This window comes from Cyanistes caeruleus, chromosome 8, assembly GCF_971803275.1.
Source record: "Cyanistes caeruleus chromosome 8, bCyaCae1.hap1.1, whole genome shotgun sequence".
In the NCBI taxonomy this organism is placed as follows: domain Eukaryota; kingdom Metazoa; phylum Chordata; class Aves; order Passeriformes; family Paridae; genus Cyanistes; species Cyanistes caeruleus.
The window spans coordinates 9,228,829-9,252,422 of record NC_141708.1 but is presented as its reverse complement, the minus strand read 5'-3'; the positions used below and the strand labels follow the sequence as shown (position 1 = coordinate 9,252,422).

The 23,594-nt window shown below is 40.7% G+C and overlaps 1 protein-coding gene and 1 long non-coding RNA gene across 3 annotated transcripts in view; both read right to left on the bottom strand.

Moving 5' to 3' along the window:
• LOC147651859 (uncharacterized) overlaps positions 1-23,594 on the bottom strand; it is a 154,912-nt gene that overhangs the window by 114,715 nt on the left and 16,603 nt on the right. Inside the window, exons 5-7 of the mRNA XM_086900496.1 lie at positions 23,444-23,519; positions 23,277-23,342; positions 17,900-18,045 (exon numbers count right to left, since the gene is read on the bottom strand). Coding sequence (XP_086756622.1) covers positions 17,900-18,045; positions 23,277-23,293 — 163 coding nt within the window. The 5' untranslated portion in view covers positions 23,294-23,342; positions 23,444-23,519. The remainder of the gene's footprint in view (positions 1-17,899; positions 18,046-23,276; positions 23,343-23,443; positions 23,520-23,594) is intronic.
• LOC111930992 (uncharacterized) lies at positions 7,101-15,130 on the bottom strand. 2 transcript variants are annotated; one of them, XR_015290064.1, is made up of 4 exons: positions 14,927-15,130; positions 14,443-14,625; positions 13,732-13,826; positions 7,101-12,810 (listed from the first exon to the last, which is right to left on the bottom strand). It is a non-coding gene; the product is annotated as an uncharacterized LOC111930992 (long non-coding RNA). The 2 variants fall into 2 exon arrangements; XR_002865379.2 differs by lacking the exons at positions 14,443-14,625; positions 14,927-15,130 and adding an exon at positions 14,368-14,404.

Genomic DNA, 23,594 nt, shown 5'->3' with positions numbered 1-23,594 from the left:
AGGAGGCACAGCAAGTCCTCAGTAAATATCTTCCTGTGAGGCACATCTGCCTTGGGGTTTTGTGCCGGCATGTTCCTCACAGAGACAATTCCACGATTTTCAAGAACTTGTTTTTCTGTGAATTGTACAGGCTGTTTGCTGTCAGAATTGTTCCCTAATAAAATACAAGAAGCATTCCAATGCTCAGACCAAATCTCTAGCCTCTGCACAAGCCTCAGGAGCAACCATCCATTAACGTCTTCATCCCAATCTTCAAGTCAGATGTGCAAAGACATTTGAATCCTGTTAGTGGCATACTTGCCAGAAAATTAAGCACGTGCAGGTATATAAAATTTTTAACTGCCTTTGCATCTCACAAGGCAGCAGAACCAATAGAAAGATTCATGTTCATAAGCCACGAGTGAAATGTGATCAAATGCTCAGAAAAACTCACTAGTACTAGTCAGCCATTCTGACTCACACTGTCAGCTCTTTCAATTCCATTTACCTTGGCTTATAAAGAACTTCACCAAAATTACTGCATTTAGAAGCTGACATTCTGATTAGACCATATGCTAGAAGGAAAAAAAAAAAATCCACCTTGGAATTAAGAACTCCTCTCCTCAAAGTCCTTGTTACCATAGCTTGAATTCTGTTTCTAAGGGTACAGGTATGCATTGTTAAGGATTTTCACAGAAAAAAATTGGATTCTTCATCTGCACAGTAACAAAATCTCACCTTTTAGATATTTTAGTCTTCCTAGAAAGTTGTTTGAGTCATTACTGCAAAGAAGCTATGCCTTATTCTCAGTCTGATAGATAAGTGATCTGTAATGTGTAAGTTAGAGACACAGTGTTGGCAAATAAGACAGGCTGTTAATTTTCACCTGCTTTTCTTTTTCACACACTAAATGATGCCACTTCATGGAGGAAACACTGAACAGTAATATTAGAAGGCTGGAACTTTTTAACAGAAGAGTTCACTTCAAGCAGAGACTAGCACAAGTGTGGCTGCTGCTTTCAGCAGCACTAGAACAATTCCTGTTTTCACTAGATACAGAGACAATCAGCATTAAGCTATGAGCATGCAAACAGAATGCTGATAAACTGGATTAACTTGTAAAAGGCTCATTTCTAAAAAATCCTGTTGCTTGTTGCTGAACTCCTTGTGTGGTTACAAGTCTAGGCTCACCTTCAGACCTAAAACTTCAGGCTTTTACTTCGAGCAGAGGAAGAGAAGTTTTGGCCTTATGTTATTCACTTCTTACATCTATTGCTGTGCCAATTACAGATTGATTATTCTTTGTCTTTACTGCAGTCTCAAAGCACACCACAGCTACAGAGACCACACCATTTTACCAAAACAACCACAGAATTTATGATATGGTTATAAATTGCAGGAACTAGAAACTGAATCCAGATGTCCTAGATTTTACCTTCCAATAATAGCCCTGCTTTCCTTTACATCTGAGGATTTTTTCTCATCATGACTAATACTGCAGTCTTACCATCTTCTCTCTAAAGGTTCCATATGTGAGAGAAGAAGTTCCAGGACCAGGCATCTCTTAACAGCCCAGGGCAGATTGCAGATATTCTTTCCAGCTACCTTAGGCCTCAGGTTGAGGGTTGGAGTCCAGAAGAACAATAGATTTGAGGTGACACAAACATTTTGGCATCAATTCTCAACAGCCCAACATCTTAAAGCAGCTTGCTACATCTCACATCAACCAAGAAATGCAGCATGGGCTGACAGCTTCAACAGAATGAAGCACTGAAACACTTCATCTGCTGCCCTAAAAAGTTGCAGTGTGACTATAAGTTGAAACTCTTCAGCTTCAAAAATACCCTTCAGGGCCCACACATCACATGCCTCCTGGGGACTACTGCTAGAATTAAGAATTGAGCTCATGGTCAAAGGCACAAAACCTTCCAGATCTAGAGAGGGTGAAGAAAGTTCATAATGCTTTTGCCAAGACTGAGCATATTCCACTTCAGAGCTCCAATGTCAGCACAGAAAGTGAAGTCAGTGATCCCAATGCCACCTGCTCTTGTCAGTTTTGAGACCTTTGTGTTCTGCCAGTTAGCCAATTTCAGAAAAAAACCCAATTTTTTTCTGCTACTACAAGGTCACGATGCCTAAAAGGAATGTTCCCCCAAAACACTTCTGATGGCACAGACATTTCACAATTGTTCCCGATTTGGGGGTAAAACTGATTGAAGAGATCCATTGCCATTCTCTTTCTAAAAAAAAAAACCAAAAAACAACCTGGTGGGAAATGACTCAGTGCAGAAAAAACTCAGTGCTGCTCTGCCTCTGTTCCAGATAACATTTATGGGACCCATATCCAGCACATCAAATACTTATGTCATTTTCGAACATTTGAACTGAGCATGGACATGTGTGGCCAAAGCAAGGGAGGAAAAAAGCCCCAAGGGTGCCATAACCCTTAGTTCACCATTATTAGAACATCAGGAAAATGAGTAGTGAAAGCCCCACAGGAGAGATGGGGCTTCCAAATAAAATGTTGACTGATGCAGGGAACCCGAGGCCAACTGCAGCTGACCTGGACCCAGAATGGGAAGCAGCAGGCTAATGTTTCCCCTGCAGCCTCTCACCAACACATGGACATCCTCTCACCATGGCCAGAGAAGCAATTTGGCAGGCTACCCTTACCATGCATTTGTTATCATCTGCCACCTGCAGATCATCCCTCCCCCTTCCATTTACAGCACTCTGATGCTCACTCAGTTTTCTTAGTCCCCAACAATACAGCCACTACCAGGGGTTTGAGCTAAATTAGCTCTTTTTGCTCTATTCTGCCTTCTCTAAGAGTCCTACCAGCTCTGGAGAAGGTGGTTGCTCCAAGACAGCTGGTAGGGATGAGTTGAGTTTGAATCATTGAGGAAAAATTCTCCCTTACATACCACAGAATAAGGTAGTTACAGAGTTTTGAGTTGTTAACCATCATTTATTCTATTTTTAATATCACAACTCTTGTCTCCTTTTCTAATACACTCAAAATTAATTTGGCCTCCACTGAAACATGATTCTCTTAAGGATCCTCATTTCATCTCCTGGCATTATTAGACTTAATCTTTATAAGAAAAGCATAAGCCTTTCTGACAAAATTTTTCCAAAGGGTAGTGATTTTGATCACCAAACTCCAGCTATCTCAAATTATTAATGTGTACATTACAGGCTAAATATTATTAAAAATACCTCCAAAATTCTCTCTAGTAGGCTTACTACTGTCATTAAAATGATAGTAGTGGGGCCCATGATTCAAAATTGCACAGTAAAAAGATTCAGAAAGAAAGATCAAAGCTAAGCTTATAACCCATAAAAACCTCTTAAGAAATGAATGAGCAGACAACTAAACTGTGCTGGAGCCAAATTCCAACAATAAATACAGGAGCTATATGACAGAGAGGTCTCAGCTGCAGGAAAATAAGCCTTGCTAGGTTATTCCATACTTTTATCACAGCCATCTTCAGGAGGGCTGACAATTCTGCAGTTCCTCCACTTGCACAGTGCTTTAAACCCATGCTCTCCTCAAAGACTCTATGAAGCTGGGTATATTTTTGTTTTAAGCCTTGACTTTGCAGCACTTCCAGCTAGACTGGAAACTTTAATATAGTCAGTATTCTTTTGGTAGCTGTAACACATGGATACATAGAAGCCTTTGTCTTTTTACATAATGAAAGCTCATAGGAGCCACTTAAGCAGAGAGGAAAGAAGGTGATATTGGTTAAAAAGCACACTGTCCTCCTTCACAGCTCAATCACAGCTCCTAAATTTGTTTATTCCACCCATCCCTCCACCAGCTCTTTAATTCTTACAGGCCAATACTACGGCTTTGCCCTGGAGTAAATCATGTCTTTAAACCTTGACAAAACAATCTTTAAAGAGCCTTGAAGACAGACTCACCTTTTCTTCATCTTCTCTCTGCCCAGCTGTTAGGAGCATTGTGTGTTCTAAATCCTGAAGGCACAACTCCCACCCCCAGAAGAGTATGAAACAGGCACTGAAATGCTGATTTCCTCTTACTACCCACTTTTGCCTTACAGTGAAGGCATACAAGAAATAAACTTCTTAACTTGGGTCCAAGAACCTTCCCTTATAATAGATCAAGGGATTATAAAGTTAGATTTATGGTTTTCCATAGGCAGCAAGATGACACATTCTAGGAAGCAATTTGTGATAAAGACAAGCCTTTGGAAAGCCAGGAACTTCAAAGCATAACGTTTTGTTCAGTGAGAACATTGTCACTGATCTCTGAGGAATGATTCCATTTCTAGGTCACCTGTGAGGAGCAGCTGGTGAACATCAGGAAAAAAGTTCCCTCAAAGCACTTTTGGTTCTCTTTATCCATTAGTTTCAAAAGAGTGGTCGTGATCATCTTCATGACATGTTCTTACAGCACACTGTTCTACAATTGAGTCTTACCAGGCACATTTCAGATATCAAGGAGATGACAGAACTAGAATACCCCTGAGTCTACGACAGACTTCTCAATTATCTATAAACATTCATGGCACAGTTCTGGTAATTAGTTTGAAAAGTTACAATACAGCTCTAGATGTTCCAGGAAGAGATGGAGGGAGCCAGAACTGCCAGATGGATTATTTTCTGCAAGTTATTTATTCAGCATACCACCGCAGAAAATTCAGATAGAATGTAACACAATAGGAAAGTGTAACAATTATTCTAAATCTCTGCATAGTTTAGAAGAAATTACTTCCCTTTTGTAGCTCTTCTGAGACATCAGCACGCTTCTATAACTGAAGTATGGTAAAATTTACTTTTTACTTCTGTAGCAAATTCTATCAGACAGTCCTTTTCAGAACAAAGCAGAAAAAAGTTTCAGAACTTTAAGGCTTATTCAGTCCTCAGAATTTTCTATAAGGGTTTAGAAAGAAAGAGACATTATGTTCTCATTCTATGTACAGATTTTCTTTTAAAAACTGGCCTTTACCTAAGAAGCAAATGAGATAGGAAAGAGGTTTTACATGCTGGAACAGCCACATACTACATCCAAATTTGCCAGTGAAAATTACATCAAATTCATCAATTCCCAAAATGAATGGACATTTTAAATACAGTGTAGCTCCTTGTACCACCAGACAGAACTCCTGAAACCAATTTTCCACTTCAAAGAGAGCAAGGCAGTACTAGAGACCTGTGCCTTAGAAGCATCATAGTCTTAATAGAAAGGAAACTCTTCCTATAAGGGAGGTAGATCAAAAGAATTTGGTTGTATAAGTCACTCACTTGGTCATATTTGGTCATTCATATATTGAGCACACACAGAAGGTCGATATAAAGTGAAGTCCTGCCCTGCTGTTTGAGTGCTCTAACACTGCACATTGCCAGTAACAACCTCTGGCAGTCAAGCCCCAATCTCTACAAAAGCAGTGTTGTGTGTTTTGTGAATGGCCAGAGTGCAGTGGTACCCTCAGCTTCACAAACTGTCCAGGGGTGCTGCTAAACCAGGTGTAGGGACAGGACACCTATACTGACATTGTTAACACTGGTCTTCTTTGAGATAACTGAGATTTTATAGGCTATGCCCAGCCTGCAATATCTGAAATTATGCTGATCTCAAAATTCAGGCCAGTCACCAGTTTCCAGGAGCATGGCAATGCAGGGTGGTAGCATTCAAGGCACCAAGTATTTGCAAAAAATATAATGCAAATATTATATATTTACTGTTATCCCAAGATATACCTTGAAATAACACTAAAATATTACATCAGTTACTCCTTTTGGTGTGGTTTAAATCTGGTATTTTACAGGGTACCCAAAAGCCAATTAATCTCCTGCCTTGATTTATTCTTAGATAAAAAGTAGAATTACCTTATTTGTGCTGAACAGATCCCTATTTCAGAGGGAATTCCACCATAATAGAGCTGAATCCCAGACTGCTACCACTGGCAGCCCATGTAACCCCAGCTCCATGCAAACTTAATTTTACAGTAGCAGCAACTGCTACAAAGTCCTTTAAGATTCAATTCTTCTTCCTCTGTTAATGTGATAGGTATTTAAATTGAATAACTAATCCAGATCCTTTCCATAATCTATGGAAATAGAAAACACATCTTGAGAGAAATTTGTTCTACCCCAAGTCTCTCTGGAGGTGTCACTTGGTCTCTACTGACTAGAGAGGGAGCTTGGGCACCATGTCCAAATAGAGTAGACCTCAACATTTGAAGTTTTGTGATATTTCATTAGTGGTCCAATTACATTAAAACTAATTTTATCTTCCATTATGCAAGTAGTTTGCCTGGCATACACAGGCAATGTGTATAAGAGTGATTAAAAAAAGTGTTACTGCATCCTAAAAATCACCTCTGTTTCATGACTCTGAAGGTTGGCATCACAGTGCTTCCCTGCAGTTTTCCTATTTGCATGCTGCTAATGAGAAATTGCAAACCAGTTCTTTTGCTGGGCTACTAATGAACCTGATTTGTTTCAGTCTGCAGCCTCAATACAATTTTATCCCAAATACTGAATGTCAAGTGCCACTCCCATCCCTCACCTGTGTTCCTAAAAACCTAGTCAACTTATCCTCTGAGAGAAAGGAAAATGCTAACAACCAAAATTACAAATACTTCATTGTCTTATTACAATATGCTTATTTACATAAATGCCCTCTGTTCATCTTATTGGATCAGCCTGACAAAAACAGAATTTGCATTTAAATAGTATGACTGTAATTGACATCAAGTACCTGTACTTATTTTCATACTCTTATATCCACATATAAGAGGCAGGGAAAAGCTTTTTCTACTCGGAGAACAAAAGATGAGGATGAGATAATAAGCAGAGCAATTTCTCAAATTTTATTTTTCAAATTCTCCATGGACCCTGCACTTTCCCTGTCAATAAAGTGTGATAGTGGAAGAAGCAGCAGAGAAAAATCAGACTTGATCTAGTCAAGGAGAAATTGAATCAGCTTGGATGAGGTAACAAAGAGTCACTTTTAGATAGCATCTGAGTAGAAACATCCCAGGCAAAAGATAAAGCAAGTGGAGAACGACAGCCATTGCTTTTGTTTGTGGGGTTTGTATTTCTTTTTCTAATCAGGAAAACTATCAAATAATACACTGGAAAGCAGAAGCACAGGTCCAAGGTAAAAAGGTTTTATTATCAGTCTAGAAGGAAAGGCTGTCACTTCAGAACTCAAAAAGGATGCTGCAGAAAGTCACTGGAAATTCCCTCAGTACCACTCTGCTGCTGAAAGGGACCTGGATTGCACCTGAGAGACAAGGTGGGAGAAGTGGTGGTCTGTTCTCCACAGAGGACAGCAGCCATGGAGTGAGAAGTGGAACAGGGAAAGACTGAACACTGCCAGCTACAAGAACTGGGACAGGACCATAGAGCAGATTATTGCCTTCAGGCAGTAATGCCCCCCTGAACAGCAGCTGACTGGAGATGAGCAGACCACTACCTGAAACCATCCCATAGACATACACAGCAGTTGGAAACTGCTTTATCATCCCAAAAGCAAGCCCCAAACCAGAATGAATTATTGAAAGCTTCATTTCCTGAGGTTCTGGAATACAATACAATCATTGCTTGGATGAGGGAATACAGCAGTTATGGGATACTGATTATGGTGTTATTTGGTGGTGTTGTTGATGCTCTGTGGTTCTCTTCTCCAGTGCATTTCTCCTCTATAAAGCCACAGAAGTGTGTCATTGCCACATGACAAAGCTCCTAAATGAAACATTTAAATGAGATGATTTGTTAAATCCAAGAAAGGGAAAAAATTGTAGCAACATTCAGAGGATAAAAGCAGCAGAGTTACATGAACACAGCTGAACTGCTCCAGCTAAAGCAGCATTCTCAAGGCAAAGACCAGAAAGCAACAGAAAGCTCACACAGGACATCCCACTTCAGGAAACAGGATGGCAATTCCTTTCCCCCTAAAGAGGAGCTTATCCAGGTATGGGCTGCAAGAATTTCACAAGAAAGGGAAGGGTTAGTTACTCTAAACTGCTCCCATTGTGACTCCAAGCCAAAATGGATTTTAAACATTTCCCAAGCCCCTGGGGTGGAACTGCAGTCTCAGAGTAGAGTTCACAGAGGCTGACACAGACCGATGTTTATGGCCTTGAAAAAACCCTCTTTAGTGTCAGCCTCAGTGCCACATTAGCACAGGTTTGTTGAGCTGAGCTAACCTGATCTATTTGCTCAAATATTTTGTGGCTTGAGGGCAGAAGGTCTCCATGACATTTAAATAGATCCAGCTCACTCCTTGCAATATCAGCAGCATGTGTTTTCTGTTTGATTTCTCCCTTTTGTTTATCCCAATAATTAAAAGAAAGAGCATTTTGGAAAAGAAAAGCAAGAAGAAATTCACAACTAAACCCCAGGCAGAAAAAATTTTTACCAAATATCCTCCAAAGCTAACATTAAAAAATGTCTTGCAAAAACATAAATTAATCAAATTCAGACAAATAAAATACTTGCAAGAATTAGCCCTCAAATTAACATTTTTCAGCTGCTTTTTCAAGCCAAACAGCATCCTTTTCCCCCAGCACACCAGGAGCATTTGTCTGGAGCACACTACAAGTTGTATCAGTATCTCCTAAAAATCTCAGATATTCTCAAATTTCACCTGACCATGACCAAAGATACACAAATACTAATTTGTTAACCTGATTTTCAGATTCTTGACTCTAGAATCTGGCATACAGGCACTAGTTCAAGAATTTGTACAAAGGCATGTTTTGCAGGATGCCACAATAACCAATTTAAAGGTTTTTCCAATGCAACTGGAATAATTAAACTTATTCCTCATGAAAAGAAGAAATAGCACCCAGGACTCCAGCAACTGTGTCTCAGACTTAAAGTGCAATATAAAAAAGTTAGTGGCAAAACACAATTAACTGAAATTTAAAGTCTCCTAGTAAAATTACCAACATTTCCTTTTTCTTATGTATGGGTGTCATCTACTGAAATCATCCCAAGACTTTCCCAAGAACTTAACCCAAAAGATTACATGCCACCCAGGTTCAAAAAAAGCTTCAGTAAATGCTTCAGGTCTTTGATCAATAATCTGACTTGTCAGGCACTGTATGCTCTAAAGGCATCTTGTCACTTAAATTGATGCCAATTCTACCAGAGTCAAAATGGCATTTTCCATTACCCACAAACCTAAGTCAGCTCAATGAGCTACTAAATATTATGACAAAAAAAATATTCTTTTCCTTTACATGATTTGGGTTTTTACACATCTTTTACAAGGTTTTTGTATAATCCAGTTGAGCTGTTGGTGGGATCTGGAAAACAATTTGCCTTGTTTCCCTGCATTTTTGCAGACCAATGTCAGCTCTGATAAAGATATTTTGGGTTTTTTCTGCCAAAATATGTCATCCAGCTACAAGCTGAATGGTTTTTTCAGATCAATTCTCCGTGTTCAGACTAGTCAGAATAAAAGTGATCCACTGGACTATTTGAGGTTACAGATAGCAGAAGGTTCAGTCTCCACTACCGTAAATGAACCTTACAAGGGTCAGAAGTCAACACATGTATTCAGACAAGTTAATGCTTTTTACTTCCTCCAGCAGAGGACTCAAGTTCCCTACACACAGATTATTCTGTGCACTTGAAGACCTCTACATGACATCCTATTCTAGGCATCAATCTGGTGTCCAAGTCACATTTCTGTGGCCCATTCTTTTTTGCCCTGCACATCCTCATCTGCTTCTTAGGTGTGTCCTCGCTTGTTTTCATGCTGGAAATGTCCCAAGAACTTTCAGTCAGATGTGACTGAATAGCTCCATCCCAGGGATATCAGGACACTAAAGCACCAGCTGTTCTGCTCATCTCTTCTATAAGACATCAGCTTCAACCTGATGAAGGTCAAACTCCAGCTCCAACTTGTTAATACTCCAGAAGTGAATAGCTTTTCACCTGCTCAAGTGAGTCTGTTGAGGCACATCTACATTTCACAGAGAAACACTTCTTGCTCATCTCTATGACTCCATGAACTCTTGAATATATATAACTAAGGATTAAACTATTATATAGTAGTATCTTACAGCACTTAACTCTTTTCTCACCCTCCTTCCTTCAGATTTTTTTTCATCCTTAATGCCTAGAAGACATGTTTAATTTCCAGGGAGTAGCAGATTCTTCCTGCTGCTTTTGTTGCATTTGCAAATCACCTTGTCCTTTCCCCTTTCACCTTGTATATCACCATCAATTATCTTTTTTCTTGTATTCTGCTAAGACATTTCTGTTCTTTTGTACCCTTCCAGTCCTCTTTTCTACTCTCCCATCCACTACTTGTCTGTTTTGTTATCCCATTATGTTTCTTCCTGATATTTTTTCAGTTCAGTCTCGAGCATCAATCACTTACTTTAGAGTATTATTTTAATTTTTCTTTCCTTTGGCTCTGTCGTCACTTCAATATTCCATGAGGTGCTCACTAGGCATCCAGAAGTGCTATTTAATTACTTGCCTTCAGCACTGCAAGCTGCTCCCAAGATCAGAGGCAGGAGCTCCAGAAGTCACAGGAAGAAGTTATTTTCTGACACTTTGGTTGAAATTTAAAGAACAATAGCATCTAGGACAGCTACAGAAGTGAGCTGTGCTAACTCAGTGGCCATTTCACAAGCTCAGGAGAGTTTGCAGGATCAGGATGATAATTATGTTTTGTACAGTTTTTCCTAATTTCCACTCCAGATATTTTTACCCTCCGTGACAATTTCTGCTGACGTATATCCATCCAGAAATAGCAGGCTAGAAGCTACTACAGGCTCCTCTCAAATAGCTACCTGCAAGCAGGAAACCAGTTATTTTCACCTTCCCCTTTTATTTAAAGAGTAAGGCAGCAAAAGAATCCTCATGCAGGCCTGGAGATGCAGTCCCAGCTAAGCCAAGAGGAAAAGTTCAGATAGAATCTGAACTTTTGGTACATCTGCCAGTCTGCAGTGCCATTTTTCACCTTACAAGGACTAGAGAAGCCAGCACTGTAGGGCAGGGTGGCAAAACCCTACAAAGGTTCCTCAGGATAATCACACCATCCCACAGAGAGCCAGGTTTGCAATTACATCTTTTCTGTCTAAGGGGCAGAGCCACATCCTTCAGCAAGCCAGCAGTGCATGTGAAGCAGGAGGAGCAGTGGTGCAGCTCAGGCTGCCTCAGTCACTCTCTCTTTTTGTCCCTGCAGTTTGTCCCTGCCTGTGCCCAGCAGTCTGATTTGGGCACTTATTTGTCAACCCACTTACCTGGGCCTTCATTCAGCACAATAGCTAAGTACACAATTCTTGTGTAATGTTTTAAGGCCAAGCACAGTGACAGTGATGGACTGCACCTGTAGTTAGCATTAGAGCTGCTTCTGGAGAAATCAGAGCTAGATAAGCCATCCACAGAACACACAACACTGATCAAATATCTGCACGCTCTCAGGTTTCTCTGGCTGTTCCCTAAACATCAAATTCACCAGAATCAATCAGCTTTTCCCAGTAAAACCCAATCCTGGAGCCCACACTGCTCCTGACACTCCCAGCCTGAAGCACATTGTAAAGGCATTAGTCTCTGCCTGTCTTCCCTGCTGTCACTAACACCAGGAAGAAATTAACTTTAGCAGACAGAGCAGCCAGGACAATTATTACTTCAGTCAGGGAAAGCACAGTATTATGTTTTCCAACCCTATTAAAAAGGAACTCTAAAGCCTTAGAAAAGTCATTATTGATGGGCCTGAATAAGTTTGTAAATCTATTATACTGCATATCACCTAGACAGCTTGTTTTCTCAGGTTCTGACTTGCATAATCAGTGAAAAATTGGGGCAGGGTGAGGGGATCTGGAGGGAGAAAAAGCCTTTTCTGCCTACTAATTAAATCATAAATAATAGCAGAGAACACAAGATATTCATTTTCTGTATAGAATCAAATCCCCAGAGGCTGACTGCATCCTTCACTAACCCACCAAACTTCATACAGGCAGAGCAGTTTCCCATTACTGTTTTGGGTTTTTTGATGAAAGAAAATCTTTGAAAACAATATATTTAAATGAAGCAACATTAAAATTACTTGCTTTGATAATGTTTGACTAACAAAAATGCTTTAAAATATTAATTTCAAGCTTAATGATGAATTTGCCCACAAAGAGAAATGGCAGTGCTTCAAATTTGGTGATTTAATTATTCCATCTTACAAAATAAAGATTTTTTTAATAATACTGCCTTATGCCAGTTCACGATGGATATAGCAATTCAGGAGAGGTACATTTTACATACACACACAATAATAATTTTAAAAATTTTTAAAAAAATCAAAAGAAATCTGAGTTTTCCCCCACCACAAGGATGGCAGTGACTGGAACTCAGTCCAGGGTTTGAGTGGCAGATAATATGACTTTTCCTTCCCATGATTTGTTGGGAAAGAGTGACAGCTACTGAGCCTCACAAATCTCCCTTGGACAGGGCAGTGTATTATCCCACAAAACAATAGCAATTCTCCACCCAGCTCAGAGAGAAGCTGATGCAATTCCAGTTTATCTAATTCCTTAACTTTTCTGCCTTTTCCTTTATTTCAGCAACTGAAATAATACCCCCTAAAATGGATTCAACGTCAACTTTTACTGAGTCAGTTTACTTTCCCTTGTTTCCCTGCTAAGGCATTTCCTCCTCACTCATTGCAAACTCCAACATCTCTCCACAAACAATTATTTTTTCAGGGGAGCAAGAAACGGGGAGGAAAAGGAGGAGACAAGAAGAAGAGATACTTGCAGAAGTTGTCTCCAAAATCAATTTGAGCAGTGCTTCATCTCCTCTCCGTTCCCGCTGTGCATCCCAAGCGTCTCACTTAAACTGTAACTAATGAGCAAAACCAACAAGCTCAGCCATAAGGCAGCACCTGCAGCAGAGCCTCTGCTGTGCTATCAGGTGGCAGAGTTCAGCAGTCCCCACGGCCATCCTCATGACTCCACAAGAAACCACAACCTCCCTTTCCAATTTATTTCTTGCCAGTCGAAGCCTGAGGCCTGTATTTAAATGCTGTACTCTAGATTTACACACAGATGAAATCCCACCAACTCCAGAGGCAGCTGCTTCATTTCAAGTTGAGTGAAAATAACCATGGCAGCAGCTAACAACTGATTAGTCCATTCCCAGCTGGAAGAAGAAAAAGGTCTCTGACTAAAGTAAAGTACGTGAAACACAGAGGCAGGTCGGCTACGTGAAAAAAAGTGGGGTTGATAGGAAAAATGTAACTGATCCTGCCACTAAGAAACAGGGAATTTTCCTGATGACCAAGCATTGCCTAAGGGATCACTAGAGCTTGGTTCAAATCCTGGGTGCATCTTTGTAACATAAGGGCCTCTCCAAATCCTCGCTATGGAAGCTTCATTAAAATGTATGCATGTTTTCTTAGCTTGACTCAGATCTTTGTGAGTCTGGAGGAAACTCCAAAACACAGCAGGGAATATTGCCCTAGCACAGAAACAGCCCAAAATTACATTAAATTACAACTAAAGGGTGATTCCACAGCAACATATAAATAAATATTGAAGCCTATTGGTTTTCAAGTAGAAACCACATTTAAGAAATTCATATTTATTTCAGCATTATTAGAGCACTAAATGTACATCCACACACTGCTACAACATAATGAATGCAGCCACATCTCCTGTTTTTACCTACAAGTTTCCTATTTGAAATCTATAGGAACTCAGTCCAAAAGCCCACAAGAAAACATTCTATAACAGTGCTAGAAAATAAGGAAAGTGTAAGACTCACCTAGGCCTTCCTCGGAGCCAGCACACTTTAGAGTAGTCAGAAATAAACCAGATTAGAAACTCAAGCCCTGTGCTGGGCCTAGAAACAAGTTGTATCTAACAGAAGCAAAAAAAAAACAACAAAAAGAAACAAAAAAACCACCACTGAATATTTATGTCTCCAAGACAGAAGATGAAAGGAAAAACTCTCCACTTATTTTCTCTACTTTGATTTAAAAGGTCTTAGACAATCAGGCTCCACCTGAAGTGGGCTGTTATTTATCATTTCCATCAGGTGATACATATCCTCAGCCTAGTGTTTCTGATGACAATTCTGCTCTGCCACTCAGAAGAAAAGCCAAGTACCAAAATAACCAGATATTCTGTAAGTGGCAAAAAGTGCTCTAGTTGACGAAGAAAGCAAATATTCAGACTTGGTCCACAATCCTCTGCCCCAATGGCAATTTTACTAAGAATGGAGAAGAGAAAAAATATTTTTCTCCCGTTAAATAGGAAAACAAGTAACAGAAATAACTTCTTAAAAGCATGCTTTTAAATTTCTTCAGCTCTTTAGCTTTCCTCAGAATCCAGCCAGTAGTTCAAGGAAAGAACTCTGTTCCTACAGTAAGCCAGAGTGCTGAGTGAGACCAAAACAGACCTAAAGAGCTCTGGAGCACTAAACTCCAGCAGGTTCTGTTTATTCCTCCTGGAGAAGGTAAGTGTGCTTGCCTACCTTGTGAGGTCATACTAAAGAACTTGGCAGGCTTCTGCTGCTTTCACAGAAGTGGAAAAGGATGGGGGGACAGCTCAGTACAGGCACAGGACACTCCTCTGGGCTGGGGCAGGAGCCCTCCTGAAGGAGGCAGGTAAGTGAATGAGAGGATCAAAACAAGGGAGCAGATGGAGGTCTTGGAGTCTGGAAAACAAGCACACAAAATGTGCAAAGTGGAAACCACTGGGCTGCAGGACACAGGAACAAGAATGCCTGCAGCAGCAGGACCAAATGCAGGTCCCTCAGTGTGCTGAGAGAGCAGTGCCAGCCATCACAGAAACAGGCAAATCCTGCAGGGCAAGACAGATATCTCCACCAGTGTTACAGCACTGCACAGCACTGGCTTAACGCAAGAAATTTTCATCAACACACACAAGATAGATTTGTTCTTATTTTAAGAGATTCTGCTGTACCAGACAATTTTTCCCCAGACAATTTTCTTTACCTTCAAAACTGGCACATCTTAATCAAAAACCACCTTGTGTCAGTATCACTTTTGCTTTTTTGCCATAATCTCTGTGCAAGTGTGTCAGTCCCCATGTCTCCTGCCTGAAGAATGGGGATGTGCTCTCCCAAACCTGGCCAAGGCCTGGCCACAACCTTTCCTATCTTTCTGCATCTGACAGCTCCAGTTAAATGGTAGTTTTATGTCAGGAAAATGGAAAGCACCTGGAAGCAGCTCAGCCTTTATGACCTCTGCTCTAGAGACTCCCAGGATACTCCACAATGAAAAGAAACACTCTTCTACTGCAGTTTTACTGAATAGCCACATTACAAAGGCTACCAGCTTCGCAAAAATAATGGCCTCAGGACTTGGATGCTCTGTCTAGCTTCCAACTCTGAAGTTTTTGTTGTGACAGGATAAGGCTAAAAACCAAAAGTTTTTATTTAATAAAAACACAAATTAATTTGACCTAACAAACCAAGGACTGTTCAGCTTTACAGTGCAAGATATTTCTTCTTGGGAAAAGTATGTTGAAGTTACCAAGTGCCCCTAGAAATTATGTCAAGAGGATTTTACTAGAGGATAGCTAGAAATCATTCCCAGCTCAGGAAATTCTCTGGGCTGAAAACCAGAGAGGACAGGGGGACACTAAAGGCAATTAATTCCTCTTCCCTCAGCATTCACTTAGACCTTTTCCAGAGTCAAGCTGCAGTGCTAGAGGGACCCTTTAAACTGCCATCATTGACTGAAATTGAGTTTGTCCACCTGAAGAGTCCTGTAACATGGACAGAGCTAAATGCCACCTTACCTGTTGACACTAGTGATGAGCTTTCAGAAAGAGGACTTCTTTCCCATGGCATTTTGTGTTAAAAGCTAAGGGGCCCCACATTTGGGGGATTTAAGTGGACAAAAAGAGGAGCAATGAAGCCAAAAAGAGCCACTGTCCCTTCTCTCCACTGGCACCTGCAGAGCCCTGCTGCTCAGGCAGCTGGAGTGAGGGGTCTCCACAGAGTGGAATTTCACATGCAAACACCATCAGCCCTGCCCTTCCTTCCAAACAGCAGCTCCTTTGGACCCAAGGCTGCCAGGCTTTGTAAGCACAGACCAGAGTGAGCCCAGGCTGGCTGGCATCAGCAGCCTGAGATCACCAGGGACAGCCAGAGCACACCAAAAGCCCAGTTTGCCTCCAGACAAGCAGCCCAGTGTCCTCGTTTGAAATGCAGGAGGATGAGCCAAAGCAACTCTCCCGAGGAAGTCCTGCAGACTGAAGGGGGTTGTTGCCTTGAGAAGGGGAGGAGGCTTAAGAGCACATCTCAGGGCTGTAAAAAACTTGCTATGGAGCATTCAGGTGAAGGACTCCAGAATCTACCCAGAAGAAAGATGCTACAAGCAAATGAGCTATGAAGAAGTTTCAGGAGGGAAATTCACGTCTTATTAGATATCAGAGAGCCATAGAAAAGCACCTCAGGCTGCTGTGGGATCAGCAGAGCTTGCCTTAGGTGCTATCAGTAGGAAAAGTCTAGCAGAAAAAAATACAGTCTAATATTTTGCCTGGAAAGTAGTCAAATTGGAGTGAGTAAATAAAATCATCAAGTGTCATAGCCTGACCTAACACTGGGGGTATGAAAATATTTCTTTTGTAGAATAACCATTATACACTTTAGTCAAGGTTTTCAGAGTTATTTACCCCAAATCCCTTCTTTACATGTACTTCAGTAATAATTAAATCTCTCTACTGTGTGAAAAAATGCAGGTGCTTTAAAACTTTCTGTGTGCATAATTACAATTATTTCTAGACCAAAATGGTAGCTGTGGATATGAATGTAATGTTTCAGCATTAAGTTTAATATCAGCAGGCAGGAGAATAATTAGTTAATGGGCATGCAGAGTTTTACTAAAAGGATGAAAGCATTAATTATTATTTCTTATATTTTAAATTGCTTTAATAGGCAGAGTCCTCCCAGAGCACATCTAAAGATTTATTTCTATTCAGGTATTGTTTTATACATTGAAATTCAGGCCTGAAATTAGAAGTTGCCCAGGGAATTGGTAATGACTATTATTCCTTTTTTTTTCCTTGAGAAGTAAATCCCATACTCTTAAGTAACTCACAAAAGGCATTAATGATTCTGCACTACAGTTGTCAGCAAATGCACAAATTTGCCTAATTCAGCAGTGATTTCCAAGGCAAGTCTTTATTAAAATGTCCCTGGCCACCACATAAGTATAAATATCGTGCTTATTACAAACTACAGGAATTTTCTTTTGGTACCAGCAATTTACAGGGTTGACCAAATCCAGAGGAAGGTTACTCAGAAACTCAGTTTCATGCAGGGACAGAGCACACAGACTGGCAGCATGGCTCCAGACATGTCACAGGAATGGGAGCTGTGTGCTTTTCAATGCCAGAAGCCATTTTCTGTTTGGGAAACCTTCATTAACACCACACATGTGGCAGGAATTAAATGGTGACAACCCAGGGCCAGCAGGAAGGGATCTTTCCCTAGAAAGAGCAAGAAACTCTCCCATGAGGCGTGATGGGACATAATTCACATTCACACCACTTTAGCAGAGCTGCTGGCATTCAGGTTTTGGAGTTATTCTAAATGTCATCGTGTCCAGCCTTTCAGGAGAGCATGGTAAGCCTCAGGGGCATTTCTCAGGAGCAGGGCTGTCCTTCTCACCCAGCAGCACCTTGTAGCTCACAGACAGAGCTCACTCCAACCCCTGAGGCTTCCACAGCACCAGGCTGAGCCCAGCACCCAACAGGAGCTCTGGGGCTGGCACAGCAAGAGCTGGTGCTGAGAAAAAGCTGAAGCCAGAGGCTGTGCCCCTCACCAAACAAAACCACAAGGCACTTCCCAGAGAGGAGCCCCAGATGCGCCACCCCCTGCATAGCCAAGAGAATTTGCTGGGAACAGCCCAGGTGACCCCTGCCAGGAAATTCCAGTTCCCACTCTGGCCCCAGCTGACCTTCTGCAAGGAAAACTGTGCTGATTTCCAGAACCACAGCTGCACTTGGAGTACAAACTGTTTCCATGGCACAGCTGCAGCATTCACAGGGGGAAGGTACACCAGTTATGCTCATTATCCAGCTGCCAGAAAAAAAGTACTCCCACCTGCAGAGCAAGAAAGGAGTTGCTCAAGACAAGGTACTACATCCATTATTTACATTTTGCATCACCACCAGTCTTATTAGTACATATATACAAACTGAAGGATGTTTTTTTATCCTCTTTCAGAGGTTATTAAGTATTCCCTACACTATTTCCCATGTGATTCTGCTAAAGTGTATAAAGAGATACTGATTCATACTTGCTGAAGACTTCACTATTGTCACCTAATTATTGTTTGTACTAATTAAAATACTGCATGCAGATAACATCAACACTAAATGACAGCAGATTGAAAGCATCTAAGTAATTCATCATGTCACTAAAATATGCAGCCATGTTTCTCAGCACTAGAACATCTCCTTTCTAATTTAGAGGCGAATTAGGCGTTGCTGCAAGTTTGTGACTCAAAGATAATTGCAAGACACTTTTCCTGGCTTCTTGTGTTTTCAATTTGTGATTATTGCAAGAAGTTTAATAGCAGCTGTAATTCTCTGTGCTGCTCCAGAACTCCCCAAGGGGCAGGCCACAATGCCAGTTTCTCAGAAGTAACCCATTACACTTACTTGCTATAAAGATCAGAATGTAAAATAAATTTGAAATAGAATGTAATTAAGAACTCCTTTGCCAAGAACCATTTCCCTTCAGGACATTATTCAGAAATGTCTGAGTGTTTTGATGAAAACAAGTAAAGACCAATCCCCAGGCCAAGCAGCAAGGCTACCTCTCATGATAATTACTTTCTTAAAAATTAAGAAGCCCCATCAATTGTCTACTCACTGCAGACTAGGCTGAAACACTAAGTTTTCAAAGTTGCTTAATATTGAGTTATATTTTTTAGCTCACAAGAGACAAGTACATAAATTCCCCATGAAGCAGGTTAAAATAAAGAAAGACAAATAGGCTTTTCAAAACATAGTCCACTGGCCAGTTTCTCATACTGAAGGCTAAAAAAATAAAGTTTGTTGTTCTGAGGGTTTTTTCCCCAAGTTCTACCTGTACTGCTAAATAGACTTGAGCAGGTGTTTCCAGTCACTTCAGAAGGAAAAAAAAAATCCTCTTTTCAGTGATATGTCTGAGACCAATTAGAGAACAGCAGAAGCAAGACTGCAAGGAAGATACTGGTACTGCATTGCTGAACATCTGTAACAAACCCAAACCAAACCAAACCAGGATCAAAGAATAGCTGACATCATTTCATCCTATTGCAATTAAAGCCAACAAGCAACTTCATCAAAACCAAGGCAGTCAGTGGGAGAAAATCCTGTTCCAGTGGTCATCATCTCTCCTCAGACACAGAGGAGTACAAATTCCTGCACTGTCAGGAATAGTCAAAGGATTTTAGACATCATCCCCAACCTTCACAGCAAAACTCCCTGCACTCAGTCCTGCCAAGTATTCGGAGAGAATTCCTGATCACCTTCCAAGTATTTCAGTGACTCTTCATCTTATTCCTTCCCACAGAGGCACCACACTAGCCTGTGTTTTCTTTAAAGTAGATAACTGTATGTAATTTCTTTAAAGTACATAACTCTCTTAAACACACAGTAAGGTTTTACATTAAAAACCACACGCCCCAGGGCCCTGCCATCAGAGTATCTCAATAACAATACATCACTTGTGAATCAGATGAAAGAGACTAAAAAATGAACAAGCAAAAGCTGCTCTCAAAGTCAAGGCAAACACATTTTTTGGGCATGAAAACAAGAAAGGGAATATAGAGTCCCCAGCAGAGGACTACAACAGAATTATATATCAAACACCCCATCAGTGCAGGCAGATCATGAACGTCACTGCCAGCATCACACACTGCCTCAGCTATCATCAAAACCCCTAAAGCATTCTTGTATTCAAGCACATTTTGCATCTCCTCAAAACACAATCAGCTGCAAGAAAGCTTGGGGGTCCCAAAGACACAAATCTGAACCTTGATGTTATACAAGGGTAATTACAGATGAGGAACAGAATAAAACAGACTCAAGAAACAAGGAAAGATTAATAGAGCAGACTGTTTTAAAATAAAATGAAAATATTTCAGAACACAGTGACTTATTTTCATGTTTCTTCAGCCCAGCCTTCACATCAGCCCAGCAGATCAGAGCAGAACTCTCATGAGTCACTTCATGGTCTTTGTCTGACAGGGTACATGATGCATCCTTAACACAGCACCTTTTACAAGGGCAAGGAAATCCACGATTGCTCACCTGCAAAGGGCTCCAACAGCTTGCAGACAACTCTCACATTTGCTTTCAGTATGGGCAGGACCATTTCCCAGAATGAAAATGACTGTTCAAGATAAAAACAATCCTATACAGCAATGCTGCACCTTGGCATTCACAAAGAACAGAGAGAACCAAAATTCCTTATCACCAAAGCAATGAAGCCAATGTGGGTGTTTACACTGTCTCAGTCAGACTTGCAAGGCTTCACTTGCCTTTGGAAAAGCCTGAATGCTTGCAGGAATACACATCACCCTAAGGAGAACTTTGTTTGTGAGCACTAAGGACCATTTTGAAACACTGGAGTTTAACAGTGGATATTTGGACTTGCCTGAGCAGAATTTGTGCCCAGAATTCCACTTTGGGGGTGTTCAGTTGAGCCTAGCAGTCACAAGAAGCATGTGCAGGGTGGATACCAATATGTAATCATTGTGTTGGGGCTTGAGCTGTCTAAATGCTCTGGAACAGGAACTCACTGCTGAACCAAGAGCCAACACTGCATTTGGAGAAACTCTTGCAGATTTTGTGTTCTCCCTGTTCAGGCCTCATGGGTCACCACCAGTAAGTTTTTATATGCCTGTTGATACCTTGCACTCTAAGGAGGATCATTAAAATATTTCTGAATGCTTTAACATATATTTTGGGAGTAAAATCCAGAGTATTCCACTGGAAAGGAAAAAAACCCAAACCTTCCATTTCTCCCTCTTTGTGAAAGTGCATGAAGATGTTCAGATGGAAGCAGCTGCATAGATAAACCAGAATAGGGACAGACCCAGAGCATGGAACAAGGTGGGGAGAGCTCCAGTGTGATCCTTTACAGAGATCTGGGAGGATGTGTCCCCCAGCAGCTCTGCAAGCCCCTTCTCAATCACATATTTATATTTGCCAAGCTTCCTGTGCACGCCCAGCAGCCACACACATTCAATACTTCATGCAGCACACTTCTTTAAAGGTACTGCTGAGCATTTACCTCTTTGCTCAACTTTTCAAAGCTGGGTTGCTGAATAAGGTCTTCATCCAGTGAAAGACCATTATTCACACAGCAGTGTTTGTTAGAAACCAAACAATATGCTATGCATACAGTTATTCCATTCAGTCAACCTCACCCTTCCAGCACCTCATTTTTCCTACTTAGTCTAGCACAGCATTTTCCTGAAATTTGGCATAAGGCTGAGATTTTTGGTTTATTTTTTGAGGTCACTTGATATGCACTAGGCTAAAAGTAGCCCCACTGCATACACACACACACAAAAAACCTTATTTCCCTTCACCCTCACTGCATTATCCTTCAACTCTTTGAGGAAGGCCCACTCCCTGCTGAGTAATACACTCCATTTATCACCACCTGCACAGACCCTGCATCAGGATTTGGCTCTGTGTTGCAGCAGCCACTGTCTTCTCTGAAGTTTACAGAGAAGTGCAAATACATGTGTCATACCTGCAGCTTAATATATCACATTTCAACTGTAAATTGTCTGAAAATTCAAATTGAACTGATATGAAAGGTACCTATTACATTTCCATAAACTGAAACTTAGTCTTGGCTTCACATATTTCAGTTAAACAAAAACTTCTGGCTGCTACTATAATCAGGATGCCAATAAAACAAACTGTTTAGTTAGTTATAAATTCTTGATTCACAAACACATTGACAAAAAGCAAAGTGTCATTTAACATACAAGAGGGAAACACGGTTAAGGACACAAAATACAAAATTTGTACCTCTATTACACTACAGACTTCCTCTCACTAAATAGTGCATCACTAATTAAGCAAGTCTGCACTAAATTAATTCTACCTCCACTTTTTGAAAAGAAGTTTGATGCATCTTTGCTCATTGTGTCCTTATAGAGCTTAACATCATCTGTTCTACAGTCCTTACTCTGAAACTACAGTAAGTTTCAGCCTGCCAAGTTCAGGGGACAGCATATGACATAAGGAACTGTGTTAATCTCCAGGACAGAATTCATCCCATATCTTCCAGTATCTTTTGTCTTCCAAGCAAATGTTTCAATCAAAACTGAAGTACAAATCCAGCAGTTACACCATGGAACAGTGAAAGTAAGGCTTACATCTCTGGATAGAACAGCTTCTGCAGCTCCTGTCACAAACCCCAGGCAGAGAGAATAAAAGGATGTGGGAGAGTAAGAAGTTCCTATAACATTCTTGCCATGGGCTTTGCAATGAGAAATTTAATTCATTACTTCTATTAAAAATCTAACATTTCCTTCCAGAAGCACTGATGCACCCTCCTAAGAGGAGGATTCAAAACATCTAATTCTGGACGATAACACATAGCTTTGGGTAAAGCCCATGATCTCTTCCACAATTGAACTTTACTAAGATTCAGAACTGCTTCAGTGAATCTTGGTATTAACTCTTATTAGAATTAGTTGTTTAGCTTTTTTTTTCTAGAGGAAAGCCTAGAGTCACTGCAGGTTTTAATCACTATTTTGGAACTGTGCAGAGAAGCAGGCAGTAATGGAACAAGAAAATGCCTACATTAAGTAGACCATGAAGAGCACCTGGAGACAAATAGATTTTATTTACAGAATCTCTTCCACATTAAGAAACAAACAAAGTATAATGCTCCAAATCTCTGCCACATTTGCCTAGAGCCCTGTTACAGGCACCAGCATCTCCTGCAAAAGGATTAGCCTCCAGTAAATGTGCTTAAAAGCAAGTACTACACCTTCTTCAGAAGTTACTGTTTTAAGGAAAGAGGTGAACTAGATCACCTGTATTCAGCAGGGTATGAAGCCTACATCCATATCTGGAATTTTGCTAATTACTGCTTTGATACAGAATAAAGGTTTCTCAAAATAGCCCTTTAAAGGGATCCCATAGCAAGATCAAGCACCTAATTTTCCTCATGAGTAATGATGAATTAGCTGCAGTTCACCACTATCACCTAAGCATGGCACAGTACTTCAATACATACTATTCAAACAAACAGCTTCAACATCCTCAGAAATCAGTAGACCCTAAGAGTAGCCAGACTACAATATATTTACATACCTAATCTTCAGGCACATAACTACTTCAGCCTGATTCTGGGTTCCTCTTCTTTGCCCCAGCAGGATCCTGAAAAAATAAAAAAATCACTTGCCTTTAACAATACCTTATGAAAAGAACACCTTCTCCCCACAAATACTTAGAGAGAAAACACAATTGCTGTCACACACCTCTCAACTTGGCTCCTTCCTTCAGGTTTTATCTTCTTCAGTGAACTGGCTAACTAAGCCAGCAACTCAGGGTCACCTGGAGCAAATGGAGAAGGTCTCATATTGCAGGTGTGAGCAATGAATCACACAAATCATGTAACATCGGTAAAAC